This window comes from Saccostrea echinata, unplaced genomic scaffold (assembly GCF_033153115.1).
Source record: "Saccostrea echinata isolate AGI-Se365-2 ecotype Australia unplaced genomic scaffold, CSIRO_AGI_Sech_v1 ptg000009l, whole genome shotgun sequence".
Classification (NCBI taxonomy): Eukaryota; Metazoa; Mollusca; class Bivalvia; order Ostreida; family Ostreidae; genus Saccostrea; species Saccostrea echinata.
The window spans coordinates 2,960,699-2,984,824 of NW_026889758.1; the positions used below are offsets into that span (position 1 = coordinate 2,960,699).

At 32.6% G+C, this 24,126-nt stretch overlaps 2 protein-coding genes across 2 annotated transcripts; one reads left to right on the forward strand and one right to left on the reverse strand.

Annotated features, from left to right (window-relative positions):
- Positions 1-2,282: 2,282 nt before the first annotated feature.
- On the reverse strand, positions 2,283-14,989 carry LOC133181613 (uncharacterized). Its single transcript, XM_061316159.1, has 18 exons — positions 14,935-14,989; positions 14,501-14,547; positions 11,160-11,206; positions 10,795-10,891; positions 10,367-10,468; positions 10,005-10,082; positions 9,678-9,788; positions 9,401-9,459; positions 7,060-7,597; positions 6,689-6,813; positions 5,902-5,934; positions 5,487-5,567; positions 5,216-5,287; positions 4,858-4,946; positions 4,521-4,626; positions 3,456-3,561; positions 2,839-2,915; positions 2,283-2,581 (listed from the first exon to the last, which is right to left on the reverse strand). The coding sequence occupies exons 2-18, from the start codon at positions 14,511-14,513 to the stop codon at positions 2,471-2,473; spliced, it is 1,845 nt and encodes a 614-aa protein (XP_061172143.1). The 5' UTR covers positions 14,514-14,547; positions 14,935-14,989; the 3' UTR covers positions 2,283-2,470.
- An 88-nt stretch (positions 14,990-15,077) lies between these two features.
- LOC133181480 (cytochrome c oxidase assembly factor 8-like) lies at positions 15,078-18,496 on the forward strand. The gene is made up of 4 exons (XM_061315971.1): positions 15,078-15,182; positions 15,814-16,026; positions 17,918-18,063; positions 18,408-18,496. Exons 1-4 carry the CDS (start codon positions 15,078-15,080, stop codon positions 18,493-18,495), a joined length of 552 nt encoding a protein of 183 aa, XP_061171955.1. The 3' UTR covers position 18,496.
- Positions 18,497-24,126: the final 5,630 nt, after the last annotated feature.

Below are 24,126 nucleotides of genomic sequence, written 5' to 3' on the forward strand. Positions count from 1 at the left end.
TTTAAATATTCCTATGATTAATAAATTCAGAAGCTTCTACACGAGAAGCAGATGCTGTTAACTCAAACTTCACCAAGATATATTTATAAATATAAGATATAATTTACTTTCATCCATATGTTGACCTGATATGTCACGGTGAACTATAAATATAAGACGTTTCAGAGTTTCGTGGATGTTTTACTGACTGTAGACAAAAATTACCAACCAATTGAACTGTATGAAACATTTTGAATTCAACTTTTCCATCATCAACCTCCCTTATTTATGTAGTAATATTCAAACATCACCTGCATACACTGTGTATACCTCCCAATTGATTCAATATACAAGAGCATGCTCCAAGTACAATCGATTTTAAGCTGATGCAAGCTACTGACAAATAAGTTTGATGTTACAAGGATAACAACAATCTCATTGTAATTCAGCTTCTTGAAAATTCTACAGTATTTATATTACAGTATTGTATCATAAAGCAATGATTGTCTTGCTCTATCCAATCAAAGTGTGAACCTGCACTTCATTACCTGTATGCAGAAAATATAAGGCAAAGTCTAAGGTTCTAAGTCTAGTTGAACTTATGTATCTGGAACACCGATATCTCATGAAATTTGAGATAATGAGGTCTGATTTTTTTAGTACCTGACTTCATGGATAATTAACCAGTATTTTCAGCACAGAAACATGGAGGGTCCTGATGAAAACTTTTGCATGATTATGTTTCCTTTCCCTTATTGACAAAAGCTTTATTATACCTTTGTCAAAACAAACTAAATGTTTCTTTCAAATAATAAAACAAATCTTGTTTTGCAACTCTCAAAAACCATTTTTTATTTATATATTTTAACAATTCCAAAACGTAATCAATTCAAAGAGACATTGTGGCATCTATCATACCGTCTATATGTGAAAGGCAAAAAGAAACAGGATCTAACTTAACACTCACATAAGAATTTTCTGAGAATATAATTGACCGATTAAATGTGGTATACAAATACCATCTGACTTAACACTCAAACAAGAGATTAAACATGAAAGTCACAAAGAAGAGTATAAATAAACATAGAAACAAGTAATGTACATGTGGAGTGGCCCATTACCGCATCTGACTTTACTTTGAACATATTTTATTGAGCAATTCATTAAGGATTGGGCAACAGGCATAATATTGCACGTCCTCTCCTTGTATAACAGGTCAAGATAGAGACAATAAATAATAATACTTGTACATGACAATAGACATGCCAATAAAAAAAAAATAAAGATTCACAATAAAGTACATGCATTGTTCATTAGAATTATAAAAAAAAAGAAAAGAAAAGATGATGACCCCTTAATTGTATAAAAATTATTTACATACTGTTCCAGGTTTAAAATATATATTATAAAAGAACTAAATATTTAACAGAGTATTTAATATTACAGAGTAATTAGTTAAGTCTCTTAGTAGATTTAATAAATTTGTGTACATATGAAAATATTTTACAGTTTGTTTGATAGGAATATTGACATTTTCCTCTTAACAGTGTTGAGTTCAAAAACAACATCAATATCATTTAATTTTTTTATCAGTAAATTCTTTCAGCAGTATATGATTGACATTTGATAAGGTTATGTTCAGTATCTTCAGTATAAAATCCACATTTTTGACATGATTGAACATCTGATAAAAAAAAATGACTTTTTAAATGTGCATCAAGATAGCTAGCATTGTTTCGCAACTGGCAATGTAAGATATTCTCTTTTCTATTACCAAAGTTAAAGTACCTACATGGTTTATTAGTTGCTCCCCAACTTTTAAGCTTTGCTTTATAGATAGATAATGATGGAGTTTTTGACATCTGCACTAAGACTGTTCCAAAGTTTTATAGTTGAGGGAATAAAACTATTATAGTAAGACATTGTTTTACAAACTGGTATACACAAATACAAGTTATCACATCCAGACCTTAGGTTGTAGGCATGTTGAATTGGAAAAAGGGTTGAATCAATTTGTACAAGTAATCAGGTGCAGAAGCATTAATTATTTTATACATCAACTGAAGTTTCTGTTTTTCTCTTCTAAGATATAATGGTTTCCATCCAAAACCACTTCCAATTTTACACTCACACAAGAGAATATAAATGTAAGCAAATATAGAAAAAGTAATGTACATATGGAGCGGCCCATTACTGCATCTGACTTTACACTCAATCAACTTGAAAGTTACACAGATTACAAAAACTAAAAAAGACAAAAAAAAGAAAATGTACATGTGGAGCAGCACAATTTACATTTCTGACTTCCCTCTTACACAGGGAATTATGACTGAAAGTTGAAAAAAAAAATCTATGTTTGGTGAGACACAAAATCTGACTTCTCTGAAACAGGATATTTTACATGAAAACAGATTGCATAATCTGATCCGGTCAAAATACTTTAATTTCAGACAGACTCAATGTACACATTTTTAACTGACAATTACAACACCTACTCAGACATTTTGCAAACATCACACAAAACAAAAGTTGATTCTCTGACTTGTTTTAAATTCAAACACACAGTGTGATACCAAGAAATGGCACATCCATCACATTGAACCTGTAAATTAAGCAAAATGTTTGCAGTATATCTTAAAAGTAAAATGTTCACAGAAATAAGCTTTAAAGTTATATGTACATCATTTGAATTAAAATAATCTGTTTTGGAAATCTCTCCAAAACAAATGGATTTCTACTTGGCATCATACTTTAGCAAACATGCAATTTGAATTCTGATGGTAGAAGTATATTATTTTCCCAATCAAAGAAATATTTGATAACTTGTTTTAAGTAATATAAATAAAAAGGTTTACTTACCCACTTGATTCTTTTAACTTTGCTGTTTGGGGGTTCATGCCGGAAGCAACGTCTGCAGAAATTTTTAGTGTCCTCATCTACAAAATATAAACCTTTTGCATGACGCAATTTTCTTTCTAAGAATAATTTGTTACTTTTAAAATAAATCAGAATTTTTTTAATCAATAAGTGTTAATTAACAATTTAGAAAAAAAAGGTTTATCATTCTAAATTTGAATACAAATATTCTAAGTTTGAACTAAACATTGCATCATTGTCAGTGAAGTGAATGACAAGTAAATGAACACTTTTTACTGTCATAAATATAAATCCTCAATCCTTTCAATTATTTAAACTAGAGATACATGTATATGGCCATGGATATGGATATAAATTGCAAATTCTCCTTGAATGTGGGAAAAAAGCTCCAATGAACCTAGTATCTTCCTAACAAATTGTGCAAATCTTAATCAACCTGTGTACATTTAAAATCTGGCATATGCTGTGTTAACCAGCAACATATATGCTTAACTCATATTTTCTAATAAATTCATAAAACATTTTATGTTGATGATTCTGTGATATTATTATTTTTAAACCTTTCAGTTTACTTTTCTGAATAAAACAATGCAATGCACCTTGATTATTTATGATGGTCTTCATAATGTTGCACCTGATTTCCTGCACAGTGTCCTTCTGAGTTGTGAGATGTAAAGATGTATTTAGAACAATTCCCTCTGCAAACTGAGTAATAAAACAAATTTATCTGATGCATAAAATTTAAAATGAATGTAAGGCTCAGGGGCCTTAAGGCCTCCTGAGTATCAAAATTTTATGGGACTTTGGTTTAAGTTTGTTTGATTTATAACATATGAAATATGATGAACTATGAACCCAAGGGGCTAAATTGTTAAGGACATACACAACGTAGTGTGAACTTTATTGTCTTTTTCCCTGGAGTTGAAGAGATCCAATACTTAAAGGAACTGCGTGCTACATTTTAATGTCTATATATGCTATTGAACACTTCTTCTAAAACAAGTTTGGATAAACAAAACATCTAGAATATATGTTTAGTAATTTTTGTATATTTTTCTTTGAGTTATACAAGAATTTTCATCAATTGTTATCTTTTCAAACCCCCTGGTAAAGCATGCTGATTTTTTGTCTACAAACATCTGATGGCACTATAATCTTAAATTAAGAATATCTTGAAAAATTATCAGTAGGTAAGGTACGTTGCGTATGTCCTTAATTGCTCATAGCTTATTGTAAACAACAAACAATTTGCTTACTAGATTTCAATGCCTTAAAAAAAATAAATTGAAAATTGCATTTGTTTTGTTTTTACCAAGTCCCTCATGCTTGGGGGGTGGGGGTGGGGTGGGGGGTGCAGAGACTAAGAATTTACAATCTATGATTCCTTTTCACATAGATGCTGCAATGTGTGTACCAAATTTATTTCTTTGTCCCAGAAGACAACATTTAAAATGTTCAATTTCTTTGAAAGCTGGTTTAGTTTTCTTAGAGATACAGTATAAATGCACTTGCTAGCATGGCTATACATGTAATTGCTTAATTGGAAGTAAAAAAAAAACTTGAATATGTTCATTTTTACATGTACAATGAAAATTGCTATAATTAATCCACCTATTCCAACATTTTAGCCTGACATTTGGCTTGTTAACTAACAATGTTTTTACCTTCATGCAGTAAACTCCACAAGAAACACTGTCCTGTTGCTTTGAGTGGTGGATAGTATCGATTTTCCATCCTTCGGCATCATGTCCTCTTTGTGTCAAGTAATTGCTAAAACAAAGAAGAAATGAATTTTTATAACAATTTCATACTAGCCATCTTCATTTTTAAATCTTGATTTCTAGTTCAGTGCCTATGGAATTTTTTTTCATGATGATTCTGTCCTAATTTTTAGTTTTTTTTTTCATCATTCATCTCCATTGAAAAAGAGCATAGTTCTACATTTTTTGTTATTCACATCTACAATTTCATTAATGTCTTATGCTTATACACTGTACTTACATCCATAATTTAAAAATCAACTGGCATGTTGTTTTGGTCTCTCCCATTGGATCAATTATTAACAGAGATTTGTTCCGTTGATCAATAACCTTAGAAAGTAACAAACAAATATATACATGTATATAAATGTACATATACAAACACAGTCAAATCAATTCAAATACTTGTGTTCCAGAGCAATTTGTCTGGATTGGTGAAGCATACCCTTCAACAACTGACATATAAATGCTGTTCACAACTTTTGTCTGGAATGTGATGTATCCATACTTTTGGCATTTGAATCAGTGAAGATTCATTAATATAACAGAAAAAAGTTAAATTCCTTCACTACTTTCTTAATATGAAAGAATCATTTTACCAACAAAATCCAGTGAATTTCTCTCCTATTTACAATAGCCAGCAACACTTTTCCTTTGTTCTCATTAAGGACCTGAATGAAAAAAAAAAAAAGTGTACTTGCCATTAATTTTGAACTATTATACAATCTAACAATTACAGATCTAAATATAATAATGTGGAACTGAAATTCATTTATGCTTTCATGAATACAATAGTTTTTGCATTTTCTTAATATTTTTAAGCATAATATATGACCTATAAGACAAATGAAAAGTAAAGGAGTAACATACATCTGAAACTTCGTTTTGATGTCGAGGATGAAAAATCATGGATATAACACTGCATGGCACATAAAAGAAGTTGTTGCTTAGCTTTAAAGAAATAATAAATAAATGAATTTTTCTAAAAAGTAGATAAATAAATAAATAAATAAATAAATAAATAAATAAATAAATAAACAGATGAATACTCTACGCTATATATGCGAAGAAGAGAGGAGTAAATTTTAAAGTATGTGCGTGCATACCATAGACTCTTTTAGTATTAGTTTGGATTCTTATATAAATTAAGGTTGTAACTGCCATTTTTAGAAACAAATCTATCTGTGTCATATACACATACATTTTCTTAATACATTTTTAATAAGTTCATACATTATGGCTTATAAATAAGAAATTTTAAATCAATAGGTCATTGTTTACTTACACCACAAATAATCCCAAGATAAGCATCAATTATCTACAAAAAACAAATACAAAAGTAATTAAAATGGAACAAAACAAAAATTCAAAGATTTTTGATATTATTTCATATTTAATTGATTTAGAGATCAATGGATAAGAAAAAGAAGTGTAAATTGAAACTACGATTAAAATATTTAAATTTCTGCTGTACAATTTGTCATCTTTTTATTATATGGTGATACATGTATAAAAAAATATTTAAAAAAATCATGTTCCACTTATGAAATTAATTCCATTTCCAACTTCAAAACATTGAATGTCCTCTACAAATTACTTATTGCATGTATTTATAGTTGATATTTTCACACGTGCGAAGCTGTCCTGTCCCATGAGTGAAAAAAAAAATCAATATTCAACTACAAAACACTATATTTTTTTGTTTATTACATTTTTAAAAAATTTCTTTTTGCCTCTGTCTTTTTATAGACTATGACATCATATCTGAGCAGTTTTTATACATCACAGCTAAGCAGTGGTAAGATTAAAAATTGTAAACATGGGTTTAAAAACAATTTGGAGAATCCTTGAAAGTTGTTTCTGTCAGCATGGTTTATTTAGTCTTGCTATCTTACAGTTGTATAAAAGTATAGGGACTGTCATGAAGGGAAGGAAAATCGTGAGTTTTGTCACACTTTTGATATCTATTCATGGTGGGAAAGAATACCACTTTTATATTTGTTTACAGTGATAAAACCCTTATTCAAACACACCACAGATGTTATGAGAAGGTAATATACGTGTTTGCTTACTTCATCTGTGATCAAACTTTTTGCACTAATGAGTGACCTGTTGTTAATGCTCACACCACAGGTTTTAGACAGCAGAAATGGCTCAACACTATCATTTCTCTGTTTAGACCAAATCTTGTAGATATCTGAAAGTGTTTATAAAAAAGTTGCAAAGTCATTGTTCAAATGGCACATAGAACTGTAAATACATAGAATTTTTTTTCCAAGAGTAGAATGGTTTTCAAGAAAGAGAGAGAGAGAAAATACCGTTACCGGTATATTATTATATACACAACCTATGTGCATTGTATTTTTTCTTTATAAAAATTGTCAGGTATTTTTAATCATACAATGTATAATTACAAAACTATTCATTAAGCTTATTATCTTACATTTAGTTAGAACAACATCATCCCAGCCAACTTTCAACAGACTTTGCACATTGGTATTTTCTGTGCTGCCCATGTCATTTATGTTCCCATCTGGCATAGCTGTTTCATCCATGTCTGTCCTCTCTGGCAGACCCATCTCTTCCACTTCCATCTCCATCTGACATGCTTCATTTTCTTTGCTCTCTGTCCCACCTGAAAAGAAACCCTCTCCAACACTCAATGTTGGAGAGGTAGGCAGAGAAGAATTCATACCAGGTTTTTCATTTGAAACACTTGGCATGACTTCCTCACTGCCACTTACCTCCTCTGATATTAGCTGGTTGCCTGGTTCGTGTGTCCTCTCCATTTCAGTCTCAATACTCCCTGTCCCACCTGAAAAGAAACCTCCAACACTCAGTGTTGGAGAAATAGGCAGAGAGGAATTCATACCAGGTGTTTCAACTGAAACACTTGGCATGACTTCCTCATTGCCACTTACCTCCTCCAATACCTCTCCACTTCCTTCTTCAAAATCCTTTCTCCTGCTACCATTAGAATTCTGGAATCATCCAACAGATCGACAGTCAAAATATTATAATGTATTATACAAATACATTTGGATATCTTGTTTTTTTTTTAAAATTTATTTTTTCCTTTTTTAGTTGGTTGGTTGATTATGTTTAATATATCACAATTTGTGGCACATTTATTTGACATACATAAAATTAATAAATGTGTGTGTGCATGAAATAACCATGCATGAACAACATTTTCAATCCAAAGAACATATTGCATGCAATTATATGTGAAGCATAATGCATGCCATTTCAGTAACATTTTGTTTCATTCTGTCTTCAAGCATTTCAACATTGTATTTCAAAACTTCATATGCATAACACATAATTTAAGTACAGTATATTTCATGCAAATTAAAAAACCTTGAAATTTTAGAACTTTTCCATTGTAACTTATACCCCTATGGATGTGGGGTCACCAATATGATGAAACATTTGTTGAGGCGAGCTCTGTAACCTTATATAATCAAGATCAATAAAGCATAGAATGTAATTCTGACATATCAAATATGGGCATTGCATAGAATTTTCAAAAGTATGTTTGCCAGACATACATAGGTATTGGTACTTGTATGTAATATATATAATAAGATAGAAAATAACCTAATATTGCATGAATATGGAGTATGGACAGAAGGACAAAGTAATCCCCCTCCCAAAAAAATATATATATACAGAGGGAATAATTAAGGATAAAAAATATTTTGAAAAATTTCTTTAAAAATCAGGAATCAGAAGTTATGACCAGTATATAAATACTGCATTTACTTGAGGGTAACAATGAAAATTTTTAAACCCAAGAAGACCATTGTTGCCTCAGATGACCATGGTTTTTGAGGGGGCAAAATTTTTTAATATTATTGTTTGATACAAATAAAAATGAAGTGGAGATGCACAGATTCCATGGAGTCATAATATTTTTTTAATATGCCCCATCATCAAGCAATATTGACTTCTGCTAAGTGCTATCCCCCTGAAGGGCGTGGTTTCATCATTCAGAAGGTAAAAGTGTTTTTATAAGCAATGTTTCTTGATTTATCAAAATCAAGTAATTTACAAGAAAGTATAGTGCTATAAAATATGGTACATGAAATTTTTTAAAACAGGACATGCATATTAGTACTGACAAGGCTAAAGCTCATGTAATAATAAAGTGAAAGTATCTTAAGTCGCAAAATTCATATTGTCAAATACAATCATATTTTTTTCCCGATGTTAAAAAGTCAGCCAATATATCGAGTGCCATTAATTTGTTGGTTAGAGTGCTTTGCTGGTATGCCAGAGGCCCTGGGCATGAGTCCTGGTTGAGACTTGCTTTTTTTTTTGCCAATTGTAACACTTGTATTGTATAACATGTACTTTCATGTCTAAAATGTGGCATTTACATAGAAATTTCAGTGCAAATGTAGCAGTATCCTTGTATATGTAAACTTGTACATGTATATGCATTGCAGTTACCAATAAATGATATAGAATTTCAAATAAATTGCTTTCAATTACACATATCTGATGAACTAAACTACTTGTAATGAATTACTAATTTTCAAAAGATTGCAAGATAATCATTTCATTAACAGAAACATATCTTTACATCTTTAAAATTGAGATTAATTAAGACTCAATTATCTGTTTTGAATATGCAATTTTTCCGTTACTGATAACACCCCCACCCACTCACCCACTATAAAGATTTCTAAAATACTGATTACCGTGCAATCAAAATTACTACAAACTAGAAATTCTATACTTTCAAAAAATGTAAACTCTTAAACTCATCATTCCAATACCTTCCACTCTACATATGAATCAAGAATCTGATCCATGCTAATATTACTCAATGGTTTGTCTAAAATCAAGGAAAAGGTGATGCAAGTAAAATATGTGAGATTTCAACAAGAATTCATGTTTCTAACAAATTTGCCTCGAGATGAGCAAACAAATGTATACAACAAGGAGAACATAAAAATATATAGGACTGGTACACAACTAGTGATGATTTAAAAAAGGTGATGAAATGCACACCAGTAAAAATAAACTGCTAGATGTAATAAATCTTAATCTTACCGACAGTCCGTCTTTCATTTGGAGAAATGTACTCGATGTCATCAGGCCACCACTCTGGTTTAAGGGAAGGATAACCCCAAATGTCCCTCTTCCTACCATACTTCAATTCCACTATATAGAAGTTTTAAAGTTAATAAAACAAAAAATTAAAACTGATATAAAAATAGATTATAAAATAAATATAAAATTCATACAACATTCATATAAAATATTGTCCATTACCTCTAGTTATACAAAAGTATTTCTTACAAAATGTTTATAGTTATTTATATCTTACACATATATATATATATACACAACTCTACAAAGGAATCTTTTTTTACTTACTGTACTGCCTAACCAAGTTAGAGATTATACACCTCTTTACTTGCATGGTCCAAGGTTGAATGATGATGTTCTCCATTTCTGAATTTAAGAACATAAAATCACTAACAATTTTGTCATACTGAAGTGGCATTTGATAAAAACTCTATTCAAAAAAAAAAATCTCTCTCAGTTTGTGGTTGGATATAATTTTCATCCATAAAAAATGCAAAAATAGTTGGATAAAAAGCTTATCCATTTTTTTTTCATTCCTGTCACAGAATTTTTCTGTTTTTATTTTAAACATTAAAAAACTGTTCTTCTATTCTTATTCAATGAATACCATTCCTCATGGGAGAATATCATTTTGTGCATGTAATATTTACCATCTTTAATTGACTTCACAGGAGGGGGAGGACCACTGCAAGCAGTGCTGATGGCAATCCTTACTTCTTCTGACTCAACCACAGCTTTCAGCTTTCTTGACCCTATAAAGTCAGCATGTTTAAGCAAATGTACATGTATTTCCAGTAAAATGTAATACCTGTACATCAAAAAAATGTATAAAAATAAATAAAATAAACTCAAGCAGTTTATTTCGTCAATCAGCAAAAAATGCTTATTTATGGGTATTTACCGGATACATTTTTTATCTACGGTAATATAAATTAAAAGACCTAATATTTAGACAGTATCAAAGAATAAAAGCATTACAGACTCTTATGTCATATTTTATCATGAAAAAATCTTGAAATATGCCATGACAATTCTTGAAAACACACATATATTAATTTGAAAAAAAAAAACAACCTACCTTCAAACTTTAAAGTAGGGATGGGATTCCGCTTTGTTGGCTGCGGTATGTATAATACTAATACAGTGGCATCAGTTTTTTGAATCCAATCTTTAACCTAAAACAGTAGTTAGTAGTTATGATACTCTTTTTTTAATCTTTATGATACTTATGGTGATTTTGATATAAAAAATTTCTAGATGTAAGTTTATCAAAAAACACTATGCCCCCAGTGATGAAAAAATTCACATTCTACAATTTTATGATTATATAATTTATATTTCCTTTGTAAATTATGTTAGATAATGAAATAATGTACAAGATAAAGGCCAATTAAAATTTTTAAACTTGTTAGGAATGGTATATGACAACTATGCTGGCATTACCTTGCCCTGAACTGAAGCCCAGTACTGCTCATTTACTTTGGTTAAACCTAATTAAAATAAAAACAGATATATTTATATAATTCAATAACCTGTGTAAGGGTGCACAAATAATTGTTGTTGATTATATCATGTATATAGAAATCATTACATTATCTAAGCATAAACAAATAAATTGAAAAAGCTTTAAACTTGAACATTTTTGTTCCAGCGGGGAATAATAAAGGTCTCCTCTTTATCAAAATACATACAAAGCATAATGGTAAAGCAAAGCATAATGTTACAAAGGCTGTATATGCATTGTGCTAGTGTTAAACTGAGTTTGTATATGGATGTTGCTAGTGTTATAAAGACTGTATATGTATGGTGCTAGTGTCATAGAGGTGAGATATGTGTGGTGCTAGTGTTATAGAGGCTGTATATGTATGGTGCTAGTGTTATACAGGCTGTATATGTATGGTGCTAGTGTTATACAGGCTGTATATGTATGGTGCTAGTGTTATAAAGGCTGTATATGTGTGGTGCTAGTGTAATAAAGCCTGTATATGTGTGGTGCTAGTGTTATAAAGGCTGTATATGTGTGGTGCTAGTGTTATAAAGGCTGTATATGTGTGGTGCTAGTGTTATAGAGGCTGAATATATGTATGGTGCTAGTGTTATAGAGGCTGTATATTTATGGTGCTAGTGTTATAAAGGCTGTATGTGTGTGGTGCTAGTGTTATAAAGGCTGTATATGAGTGGTGCTAGTGTTATACAGGCTGTATATGTGTGGTGCTAGTGTTATAGAGGTTAGATATGTGTGGTGCTAGTGTAATAAAGGCTGTATATGTGTGGTGCTAGTGTAATAAAGCCTGTATATGTGTGGTGCTAGTGTAATAAAGCCTGTATATGTGTGGTGCTAGTGTTATAAAGGCTGTATATGTGTGGTGCTAGTGTAATAAAGCCTGTATATGTGTGGTGTTAGTGTAATAAAGGCTGTATATGTATGGTGCTAGTGTTATACAGGCTGTATATGTGTGGTGCTAGTGTTATACAGGCTGTATATGTATGGTGCTAGTGTTACAGAGGTTAGATAAGTGTGGTGCTAGTGTAATAAAGCCTGTATATGTGTGGTGCTAGTGTTATAAAGGCTGTATATGTGTGGTGCTAGTGTTATAAAGGCTGTATATGTGTGGTGCTAGTGTTATAATGGCTGTATATGAGTGGTGCTAGTGTTATACAGGCTGTATATGTGTGGTGCTAGTGTTATAGAGGTTAGATATGTGTGGTGCTAGTGTAATAAAGGCTGTATATGTGTGGTGCTAGTGTAATAAAGCCTGTATATGTGTGGTGCTAGTGTAATAAAGCCTGTATATGTGTGGTGCTAGTGTTATAAAGGCTGTATATGTGTGGTGCTAGTGTAATAAAGCCTGTATATGTGTGGTGCTAGTGTAATAAAGGCTGTATATGTATGGTGCTAGTGTTATACAGGCTGTATATGTGTGGTGCTAGTGTTATACAGGCTGTATATGTATGGTGCTAGTGTTACAGAGGTTAGATAAGTGTGGTGCTAGTGTAATTAAGCCTGTATATGTGTGGTGCTAGTGTTATAAAGGCTGTATATGTGTGGTGCTAGTGTTATAAAGGCTGTATATGTGTGGTGCTAGTGTTATAATGGCTGTATATGAGTGGTGCTAGTGTTATACAGGCTGTATATGTGTGGTGCTAGTGTTATAGAGGTTAGATATGTGTGGTGCTAGTGTTACAGAGATTAGATATGTGTGGTGCTAGTGTTATAAAGGCTGTATATGTGTGGTGCTAGTGTTATGGAGGCTGTATATGTATCGTGCTAGTGTTATAAAGGTTGTGTATGTGTGGTACTAGTGTTATAGTGTATATGTGTGGTGCTAGTGTTATAGAGCTTAGATATGCATGGTGCTAGTGTTATAGAGGTTAGATAGAGTTGTGCTAGTGTAATATAGGAGAAATATGTGTGGTGCAAGTGTTATAGAGGTTAGATATGTGTGGAGCTAGTGTTATAGAAGTTAGATATGTGTGGTGCTAGTGTTATAAAGGGGAGATATAGGTGGTGCTAGTGTTATAAAAGCTGTGTATGTGTGTTGCTAGTGTTATGGATGTTAGATATGTGTGGTGCTGGTGTTATAAAGGCTGTATATGTGTGGTGCTAGTGTTATAGAGGTTAGATAGTGTGGTACAAGTGTTATAGAGGTTAGATATGTGTGGTGCTAGTGTTATGAAGGTGAGATATGTGTGGTGCTAGTGTAATAGAGGTGAGATATGTGTGGTGCTAGTGTAATAGTCTGCGTATTTGTGGTGCTAGTGTTATAAAGGTTGTATATGTATGGTGCTAGTGTTATGAAGGTTGTATATGTATGGTGCTAGTGGTTTGGAGGTTAGATATGTGTGGTGTTAGTGTTATAGAGGGGAGATATAGGTGGTGCTAGTGTTATAGAGGTTAGATATGTGTGGTGCCGATGTTATAAAGGCTGTATATGTGTGGTACTCATGTTATAAAGGCTGTATATGTGTGGTACTAGTGTTATAAAGGTTGTACATGTGTGATGCTATTGTTATAAAGGATGTATATGTGTGGTGCTAGTCTTATAAATGTTGTACATGTGTGGTGCTAGTGTTCTAAAGGTTGTGCATGTGTGGTGCTAGTGATATAACGGCTGTATATGTGTGGTGCTAGTGCTATAAAGGCTGTATATGGGTTTTGCTAGTGTAATAAAGGCTGTATATTGTGGTGCTAGTTTATAAAGGTTGTATTTGTGGTGCTAGTATTATAAATGTTGTACATGTGTGGTGCTAGTGTTATAAAGGTTTTATATGTGTTTTGCTAGTGTTATGAAGGCTGTATATGCATGGTGCTAGTGTAATAAAGTCTGTATATGTGTGGTGCTAGTGTAATAGTCTGTATATTTGTGGTGCTAGTGTTATAAAGGCTGTATATGCATGGTGTTAGTGTAATAAAGGCTGTAAATATGTGGTACTAGTGTTATAAATGCTGTATATGTGTGGCGCTAGTGTAATAAGTATATATATGAGTGTTTGGATCATTTGTGTAGTAGAATCTATGATACCATGGCATAAATAATATTACTTCCATATATGTCCTTATGCTTTTAAGCCTAGATGTGGGAACTCTCTGTCATTGATATGTGTGCTTTTGCATTGACAAATATAGAATTGGTTTATAAGGTTACCTTTATTTGGACAATATAAGCAGTGACTGCAAGAAAAAGGCTTGTATAGTGCTACTGCTAGGCCTAATGAAAATTTTAGGTTTGTATGCCACTATGGTCCTAGTATATAGGTTGAATAGATAAAAAATATAAACTTACTTGCATTGGCCATTCTTTTCCTAATACCACGACAAACTGATTGTAATCTACAATACAGACATTTCTTGAGTAGTGTACATTACACATCCCCCTATTATGTATACAGACATATCAGGCCCATACAATTCAGTGTGATACATGCAAAATGCTTATGCAAAGTCTAAATATTTCGTCAAAACCCCAGTTATTCCTAGTTTACGACTGATTTTATATTTTTGGTAAATTATGGGGTGTGCCAGTGGCGGGTCCCGGCTACCCAAAATTGTAGGTCTTATATAGAAACGGTAACAAAAAGGCTAACGCCAATTTTTTTCCCTTCAAATTCCAAAGAAAAGTACAGAAGTTTTGTATTTGATTATATTCTCAAACATTTTCGTTACTTTATCTCGACAATAGCCGCTTTATCATTGATATAACAAATTAACAAAAAATACCTGTTCGTTTGAATGTATTTCAAAACAGAAAGAAGGAAGTGCGCATGTCGCACGACCCACTTAGGCCTTTAATTTGCGCATGCGCTATGGAGATGGTGCTTAGGCTGGTGCTAAAATGCTGAATTGTACTACTATAATAACTCATGAACTTGCAGCAGCTACCACGACGGTTATGTTTAGTGAATTCTTTAGCCTCAGATCTCAATAAATCCCTTAATTTGATCCAATTTAGGAGCGTGCAAAATCAGGTATTTTGAGATTATCGGTGAAAAATACATGGAATATCACTGAGAAATGGCGCAAGCATGTCAAAATATTTGGGATTACTAGTCATACATGAAAGTTGTAATGTATATGACTATGTCTCAGGCTCTGGGTTTACTCAGTAAAAGCATGCAGTTCTTTGCCAGCCTAATCATTGCTTTGTTTAAATTTGTGCAAGATAATGTTGTTTTGAGGGTTGGATTCAAATTCAAATCCGTGTCTGAAATTTAAAGGGTTTTTTTCAATCATAACCCTGCTGGTTGTTTCTGTTAATTGCACACATTTTTAGGCATAATTGTATTCATTATGTCTTGTCAGAAGTAATATGAAAGATGCTGGCAATTGTTCCTTTTAAAGAGATTATGTTATACACATTTTATTTTTCAAAGAAATGATTAGTGTAACTATAACACTACTTGAAGAGAGATAACTCTTATTGATTCTTTTAGTTGTATACAAATGTCATGCTTTCGTTCTGAACAATAGACAAGTATGAGGTAAACTGACGATAAAGCTCTGTATATTTATTGTGGAAAAACCTTTATTTCTGAATTTATTTTCTCTATTTCTAAATTATTCTGAATATGCCTGTTATCATAAGGGTTTTTTTTAAAGGTAAACAGTGAACTGCATATCCACAATGTCCCTCCTCCCAATAGAAGCCATGATTTGATTGGTCCTCCTGACAAAAAGTCTAACCTCCGTCCAGTTGTTTTCCATGTGCCACATAAAGAAACACCCCTACAGCGCCGCTACAGGCTGCTTAGAAAAGAAACACATGACTGGAACCAAGGTTTCTGGGCCAATCATAATGAAAAATTCTTCAAGGTAACTTTCAACAAGTGAACAAAAAGAAAGACATGTGGTGTTTTAAGAGTTCATCTAAATATTTAGTCACCTTTGAGTCTGGGATAAGAGGTGAAAACAGTTTCAGAAGTAGAAATATACACTGTACTTTTTTATGCCCCCATTATCGGAGAATTTGGGGCATTTAGTTTTTGGTCTGTCCGTCTTTTAATCTGTTTGTTCCCAAAAACTTTAACCTTAACTTTTGAACGATTGGTTCTAGGGCTTTCATATTACACAAGTGTGTTTCTTGTGAAAAGACCTTTCTTTGGGTACCAACATTTTTGACCTCATGACCTTGATATTGGAATTTGACCTACTTTTGAAAAACTTTTACCTTGGCTGTAATACTTTTGAACGATTGGTGCTAGGGCTTTCATATTTAATTTCACTGGTGTATTCTTTGGCACAAGACCTTTCTTATGGTCCCAACATTTTTGACTTAATGACCTTGATCTTGGAGTTTGACCTAGATCTGAAAGACTTTAACCTTGGCCATCGAGCTTCCATACTGAGGCATTAGTGTTGGACAAACCTATCTTGTTTGGCTGTAGAAACTGTGTCACAATTTTAGTTAATTTCATTTGAATATCTTATTTTTATGCCCCCAGATCGAAAGACCCTGGGGATATATTGTTTTTGTCCTGTATTTCTGTTTATCTGTTTGTCTGTCTGTCTGTTGTCAACTTTAACCTTGCCCATAACTTTTGATTGGTTGGAGCTATGACTTTCATATTTCACATGTGTATTCCTTGTGACAAGACCTTTCTTTGGATACCATCATTATTGACCTTTTGAACTTGACCTTGGAGTTTGACCCACTTTTGCAAAATTTTATGAGACTTTGACCTTGACCATAACTTCTGAACAGTTGGTGCTTGGGGTTTCAAACTTCACTTGTGTATTTTTTGTGACAAGGCCTTCCTTTGGATACAAACGACTTTGACCTTTTGACCTTGACCTTGGAGTTTGACCTTCTTTTGAAAAACTTTAACCTTGGCCATAACTTTTGAACAGTTGGTGCTTGGGGTTTCAAACTTCACATGTGTATTCCTTGTGACAAGACCTTCCACTGGATTTCAACCTCTTTGACCCTTTGACCTTGACCTAGGAGTTTGACCTACTTTTGAAAAACTTTAACCTTGGTGATTACTTTTGAATGGTTGGAACTAGGACTTTTATACTAAATATATATAATCCTTGTGACAAGACCTTTTTTTGGATACCAACCACTTTGACCTTTTGACCTTGACCTAGCAGTTTGACCTACTTTTGAAAAACTTTAACCTTGGCCATAACTTTTAAATTGTTGATTCTAGGGCTTTCATACTTCACATATGTAATCCTTGTGACATCACCTTCCTTTGGATACCAACCACTTTGACCCTTTGACCTTGATATAGGAGTTTGACCTACTTTCGAAAAACTTTAACCTTGGTCGTAAGTTTTGAATGGTTGGTGCTAGGGCTTTCATACTTCGCATATGTAATCCTTGTGACAAGACCTTCCTTTGGATACCAACAACTTTGACCTTGACCTTGACGTTTTACTTACTTTTAAAAAACTTTAACCTTTGCCATAACTTTTGAACAGTTGCAGCTAGGGCTTTCAAATTTCACAGGTATATTCCTCAAGACAAAACCTTTCTTTGGGTACCAGAATTTTTTATCTTTTGGCCTGGAGTTTGACTTGCATTTGAGATACTTTAACCTTCGCCATAAGCTGCCATACGGGGGCATCAGTGTTTCACAAACACATCTTGTATAATTTAATTTGCTTCAGCAGTGCATTTGTAATCATGAATAGAGTCATACTTAATTCTTGTAAGGGTCACACTTATGACTTTTTTCCTTTTATTAATTTACTTTATAAGGAAAAAGAAGAGTTTGTGAAGAGGAAATTACAAGAAAAACGTGGAGAATTAGACAGCCCTGAGTCTAAGTTATCAGCTGAGGAACTCTCTGAATTCTACAAAGACTTCCTGGACAAAAATTTTGTACTTCATGCTAGCTATAACAGGTACCTTTACAAGAATTAGGGATTGTTTATCAGAGATGCAATTTTATTGGTTAAATTCAAATAAAATTAAGTAGTTAGGATGTATTTACAAAAATGACGACTTTGTGAAAAAGGTGAAGCTTACACACAGGGATTGATCTCAGAAAAATCTACAAACAAATCTGTGAACAGGACATATAGCATTTTTCTTTATTATGTGATAGAAATACATGTATATTTATTCACAAATCCAATGAAGTCCTAAAGATTAAATTAGCTTTAAATCTAACAATAACAAATGTCAGTACATGCATTAGAAATAAAGTTTGTTCAGGATTAATATCTATTCTTTAATTTACTTCCAGAGAATGGTACAAAAGAAATCTTAGACTGCTACTTCCAGCCTTTCAAGTTTTCTCAGAAAAAATATACAATAAAGTTTTCAAAAGGTGAATTTTGTTGTTCTTATTTGACATGTTTGACATGCTCATATTTCGTAGGATATTAAACAGGCAAAAATTATTGTACCAACTTAGCAAATAAGTTTGGAAAATTTTATTAAAAGGGCATGGACACAATATGAAGTTTATTGTCTTCAAAATTTTTGGTAGAATTTCATGACCAATTATTACGTACATATTGCAAGTGTATTTCAGACCATTATATTATAAAAACATGTTAAGAAACTTCTTTTATCTGAAATTTATAAAAAACATGAATTTTGGGCATGCAATAACAGAGCTTGTGCCAAAGTTTTACAAACACAGGTGTTTGATGTAAGGACATACAGGATATTTGAAGAATGCCATTGTCATTGATTAAGAATTTTCAAGTACATTCAAGTCATTAAACCGAAGCTTTTTTTTTTTTTCAAATAAAAATAGAAATTCAAAATTGTTAACAAAACAGCAATGTAAGTGTGTCAATTACCCTTTTTGAATATAATTTTTAAGAAGTGTTTTAAACATAACTTACTGTACACTTTCTGTACATCTATTTTTTTTGTTCAAAATTCATCCATGTGTGAGATTTTTCTTCTATTTTGAAAGGGGTATACTGTTGATTTCATTTTTGAAATCAAATTTACTTTTAAACATGATAGTTTCAATAACAATGAGTTTAACTATCAAGAAAGTAAATGAAATACTAGGAGGGAAAATGAGAGGATAATTCACCTGCTGGTCTACAACAAGTACAAAATACCAGGAAAAGTGGAAATATTTTGATCCCAATGTGTGTGCCTGTGTTTTCCTTGTTCCTTTTTACTATAAAGATATGATGTGTTAAAAAAAAGATGCAAGGAAACGATAGCCGGCTTTGTCAGGTTGATGTTTCATGCTTGGATGCAGTCCTTCTTTACGGTATAGATAGTATCATTAAAAAAAAATATTCATTTCATACGTTGAATTTTGCAGGTTGTGATTGAATTAAATATGTACAACAGAGTGGGTGAGACAACTCTTGCGATTTCAAACGTTTCATGTGACCTCAGAATTTAAAAGCGTCAAAATGACGAGAGGTACAATGTGATTAAAAGAAAAATGGAATTAGGGGTTTTGATTATGGTTTTTTTTATGTATATCAAATCCTATCTTTGATAATTTTTTTATTTGCATTAATCCCCTCCCCGTCATAAAAATAAGATTTTTATTATCTTATGGTACATTGCTTTTTCACTCTATCCGGTTTGTCTTATAATTATGCAATTAGATATTGTTTTTCTCTTATAAAAGCATTTTTGAAATATCAAACCCGTTTTCGGAAGTTCACTTATCAAAGAGGAACAACTCGATCTAAAACTGCTGAGTAATGGCAGGCGCGTAGCATCTGAGTGGGGAGGGCCCCCCCCCCCCCACTTTTTTCCAAACATAACTTTTTACTTTTGAAAATGTTCATTGAAAGGCCTGCCCCCCCCCCCCCCAACTTTTTGTTGCAGCATATTCAAATAAGGGTAATGTAGTAGTGCATGAATAAAATTTAATACTGAAAGAACTTGAACCCAACCCCAACCCCCCTTAGGATTTTCGAGTTTTGACAATTTTTGCTTCTTATTTTTTAAAGTTTTTTTCAGGTAAGTTGAATTTTTTTTTCTCTGGCTGGTAAGTTGAAATTTTTTTCTCTGGCTGCGCCCCTTTTTTCCCCTGAATGGGGTAATGTATTAATAAAGACCCCCTTTGGTTTTTGTTTGTTTGTTTGTTTGTTGTTTTTTCTTTTCTTTTTTTTTTTTTTTTGATCTTCCAATTTCCATTAACAAAAAAATATACTACAAGCCTGATGTGTGCCTTTTTCACTTTATGGCTAAAATTACCGACTCCTGTGTTCCGATGAACACAAGAACTGAAAACTATCACATATACGACAAAGTAAATATCGAAACTGAAACTGAATTGTGTACTGAAAATTATCTGAATACAATATCTCATTGCTGAAAACTGTTCCGACCTTCTGCCAATTTTCTCGAATCAAACCACTGCACATCTGTCCTGAATAATTTTAAAATAGATGACAAATTTACAGTGAAATTGTACATATCGCGCTGTGTATTTAAAGATTAAATGAATGAGTCGATGAAAATTGACAACTCGACGCAAAGGGGCCAGTAACATATTCTGCTTACCGTAATTTTACGTGATCACTATATTTATAAATAGAAACCTTTTTGTATATACATGTATATAGTAATTACATAAATCAAACATAGTGTGTTAATGGCCCCTGTGACTAGGCTTACCTGACTTTTTTGAAAAACAGGGATTTTATTGTTAGTTGGTTGAAAATTTCTCCTCTTCGTGAAAGGCCAAAAAAGGGGGGGGGTGTTAACTTTTGGAACTTGCTGTTCAAATATGATTCGAACGATTTTGTCCAAAATGTGCATAAACATAGTAAATATAGTCATGTATAAATTTAAACGACAGGAATTTGGGGGGGGGGGGGTTGTACGGCCGCTTTTATCACACCTTTGATTACACGGCTACTGGGTTACTTTAATAGTGTCCTTTGGAGCACCTTGGTTCGTTTCATGAGAAAGATATACATTGTAGGAGAAAAGCCAGACAATCCCGTTTTAATTTGTAAATAAAAATATTTAAACTGTATATTATAGAAATTGGAAAGAGTGAATCTCGCTTGAGTCTATGTCCCTGTTGCAACCGATATACCCGTATAATATAACAAGGAAAGACATTGTATTGCTTATACATGTATTTAACAATTCAATTGAATTCATTTATTTGACAACACCATCATACATTGGCATATAGTCATGAATACAACAAACAATAACATACATAAAATGAAGAAAAAAACAAAAACAAAAAACAACAACAACAATAAACATTTATTTAACATTTATATATGTCTTCTAACTCATGTAAATTGGGTGAGAGTATTGTTTATTATAGATGTGTTCATTTCATTGTTAGAAGAGCCATGGTACGGTTGACTGTTCACTTCTGTCATATTTGGAGATACGTCACTTGGCTCTTTAATTGCAAATATGGAACGCCATAGCTGCCTTATGTGGTTATTTCATGAGAAGATGGTGCTTTATTATGTTATGCTGTGGTTATTTCATGTGAAGATGGTGCTTTATTATGTTATGCTGTGGTTATTTCATGTGAAGATGGTTTTTCATGTGATGGTGGTTTTTTATGTGAAGGTGGTTTTTTCATGTGAAGGTGGTTTTTCATGTGATGGTGGTTTTTCATGTGAAGGTGGTTTTTTATGTGATGGTGAATTTTCATGTGAAGGTGGTTTTTCATGTGATGGTGTTTTTTTATGTTAAGGTGGGTTTTTTTTTTATATTTAATGTTATGGTGGTCACTCGGAACTCTAAATACTTTTGAAGACTGAGTTTAACACTGAGTTTAACTGCTATTATCTTGAAATTTTGAAAGTGAAACAAATAGTCAATATAATTTAAATCATTTTAATACGCCATTGCTAGTTCCTCTTTTTTCCATAGACGCTTGGTTTCAGGATGGTGTATTTTGTGTATTATGTTTTTTCCTAGCTTTGTCTGCATTAACTCGATAACCTAAGAATTAAAAAATCACTGAAATTAGCAAGTTTTAAAAATGTCATATTACTTTATATAAAAAAGAGTGGAGGTACGACAGTTGCAATCTTCGATTTTACGTCGTGCCCGGCTCAGTTCATACTTGATTTTAATTTATCAATATCTACACTTTTCCTACCACTTTTGGGCAGGAATTCGGATGAAATCTACATTTAAAAATGATTGAATAACGCCTTTCAATCGTCTGCCAGTTCGAACTTGCCGTATGCAGTTAACAAAAACGTCCTGATACCTAGAACTGAAAGTGAAAGCAATGGAAGTGACGATTTTTAACCAAGTAAAATGTAGAGGCATCCCGGAATAACGCGAACAAGTTTGGCGCGGTTTCTGACTTCCCTAGATTTTCCGAAGATGGCAACTGTTGTACCTAAACTCTTTCTATATAGACTAATATGACACTTTTTAAACGTGGTAATTTCAGTGATTTTTTTTTTATTTTTATGTTTTTGAGTGTATTCAGACACACCTACAAAAAATTCATAATACACAAAATACACCATTTTGAACCCAAGTGCCTAGATGGAAAAAAGAGGAACTAGCAATGGTGTATTAAAATGATTTTAATTACATTGACTATTTGTTTCACTTTCAAAATTTCAAGATAATAACAGTTTAACTCAGTGTTAAACTCAGTCTTCAAAAATATTAGGAGTTCCGAGTGACCACCATCACATTAAATATGAAAAACCACCATCACATAAAAAAAAACCCACCAACACTTGAAAAACCGTCTTCACATGAAAAACCACCTTCACATGAAAATTCACCATCACATGAAAAACCACCTTCATATAAAAAACCACCTTCACATGAAAAACCACCTTCACATAAAAAACCACCTTCACATGAAAAACCACCATCACATGAAAAACCACCTTCACATGAAATAACCACAGCATAACATAATAAAGCACCATCTTCACATGAAATAACCACAGCATAACATAATAAAGCACTTCTTCACATGAAATATCCACAGAATAACATAATAAAGCACCATCTTCACATGGAATAACCACAGCATAACATAATAAAGCACCATCTTCATATGAAATAACCACAGCATAACATAATAAAGCACCATCTACTCATGAAATAACCACATAAGGCAGCTATGGCGTTCCATATGCAAACGTGAAGTATGAGGAAACTTTAGAATGAAAACATCTTTATCTGGGTTTCAGACATTTTGAACGTGGTCCAATCTTCATTCGTCCTTTGGTAAACTTTATATCTCAGGGTTTTTTTTTCATTCTGTATATAAAAGGTATTAGAACTTCGATTTAATCTTGTTTGACTGTATGTTAATTATTGACTATATGTTATTTACACGTAGTATCAGGGGGCCTGCCCCCTCTCACCTTTTTTATTTGCTTGTCAAAGTTTGTCAATTTTTTTCCCTCCCTCCCTCCCACTTTCAAAACCGATATTACGTGGCTGGGGCCTAAACAGAGATTTTAGCCAGTGAGTATATCAGCGTAGGTTTTTCTAAAAATTATATTCCGAATAATAAAACACAGAGATATTTGAAATCACTTGTAATAAAACTCTGGTTATAGTTTATTCTTCCGGCTGATTTCGTTTATTATTTTATTGCAAAATAAGGTCTCTAGATAAAATTTGTGTGCATAAGATTTTACAATGGGTGATTTTCTGTCTTTTTATTTAAATTTAATCTGCCTTATTTTAGCAAGTGAGTATACCAGCGTAGGCATGGCCGTAGGAACGGGGGGGGGGGGGCAATAATTTTGCCGATATATAGAATACTATAGAAAACACAGCTACTATATGCTTGTGCCCCCTAAATAATAATGTCTGATGACACCCCCCCCCTTTTTTTTTTGCTTGTCAATAAATTTTGGTAGTGGATAGTGCCCCCCGACTGAGAATGTGTAGTTGTGCCCCCTCAAAGTGAAATTGCTTCCTACCGGCCTGGTAGGTTTTTTTAAAAATTATATTCCGAAAAATGAAACGCACAGATATTTGAAATCACTTGTAATAAAACT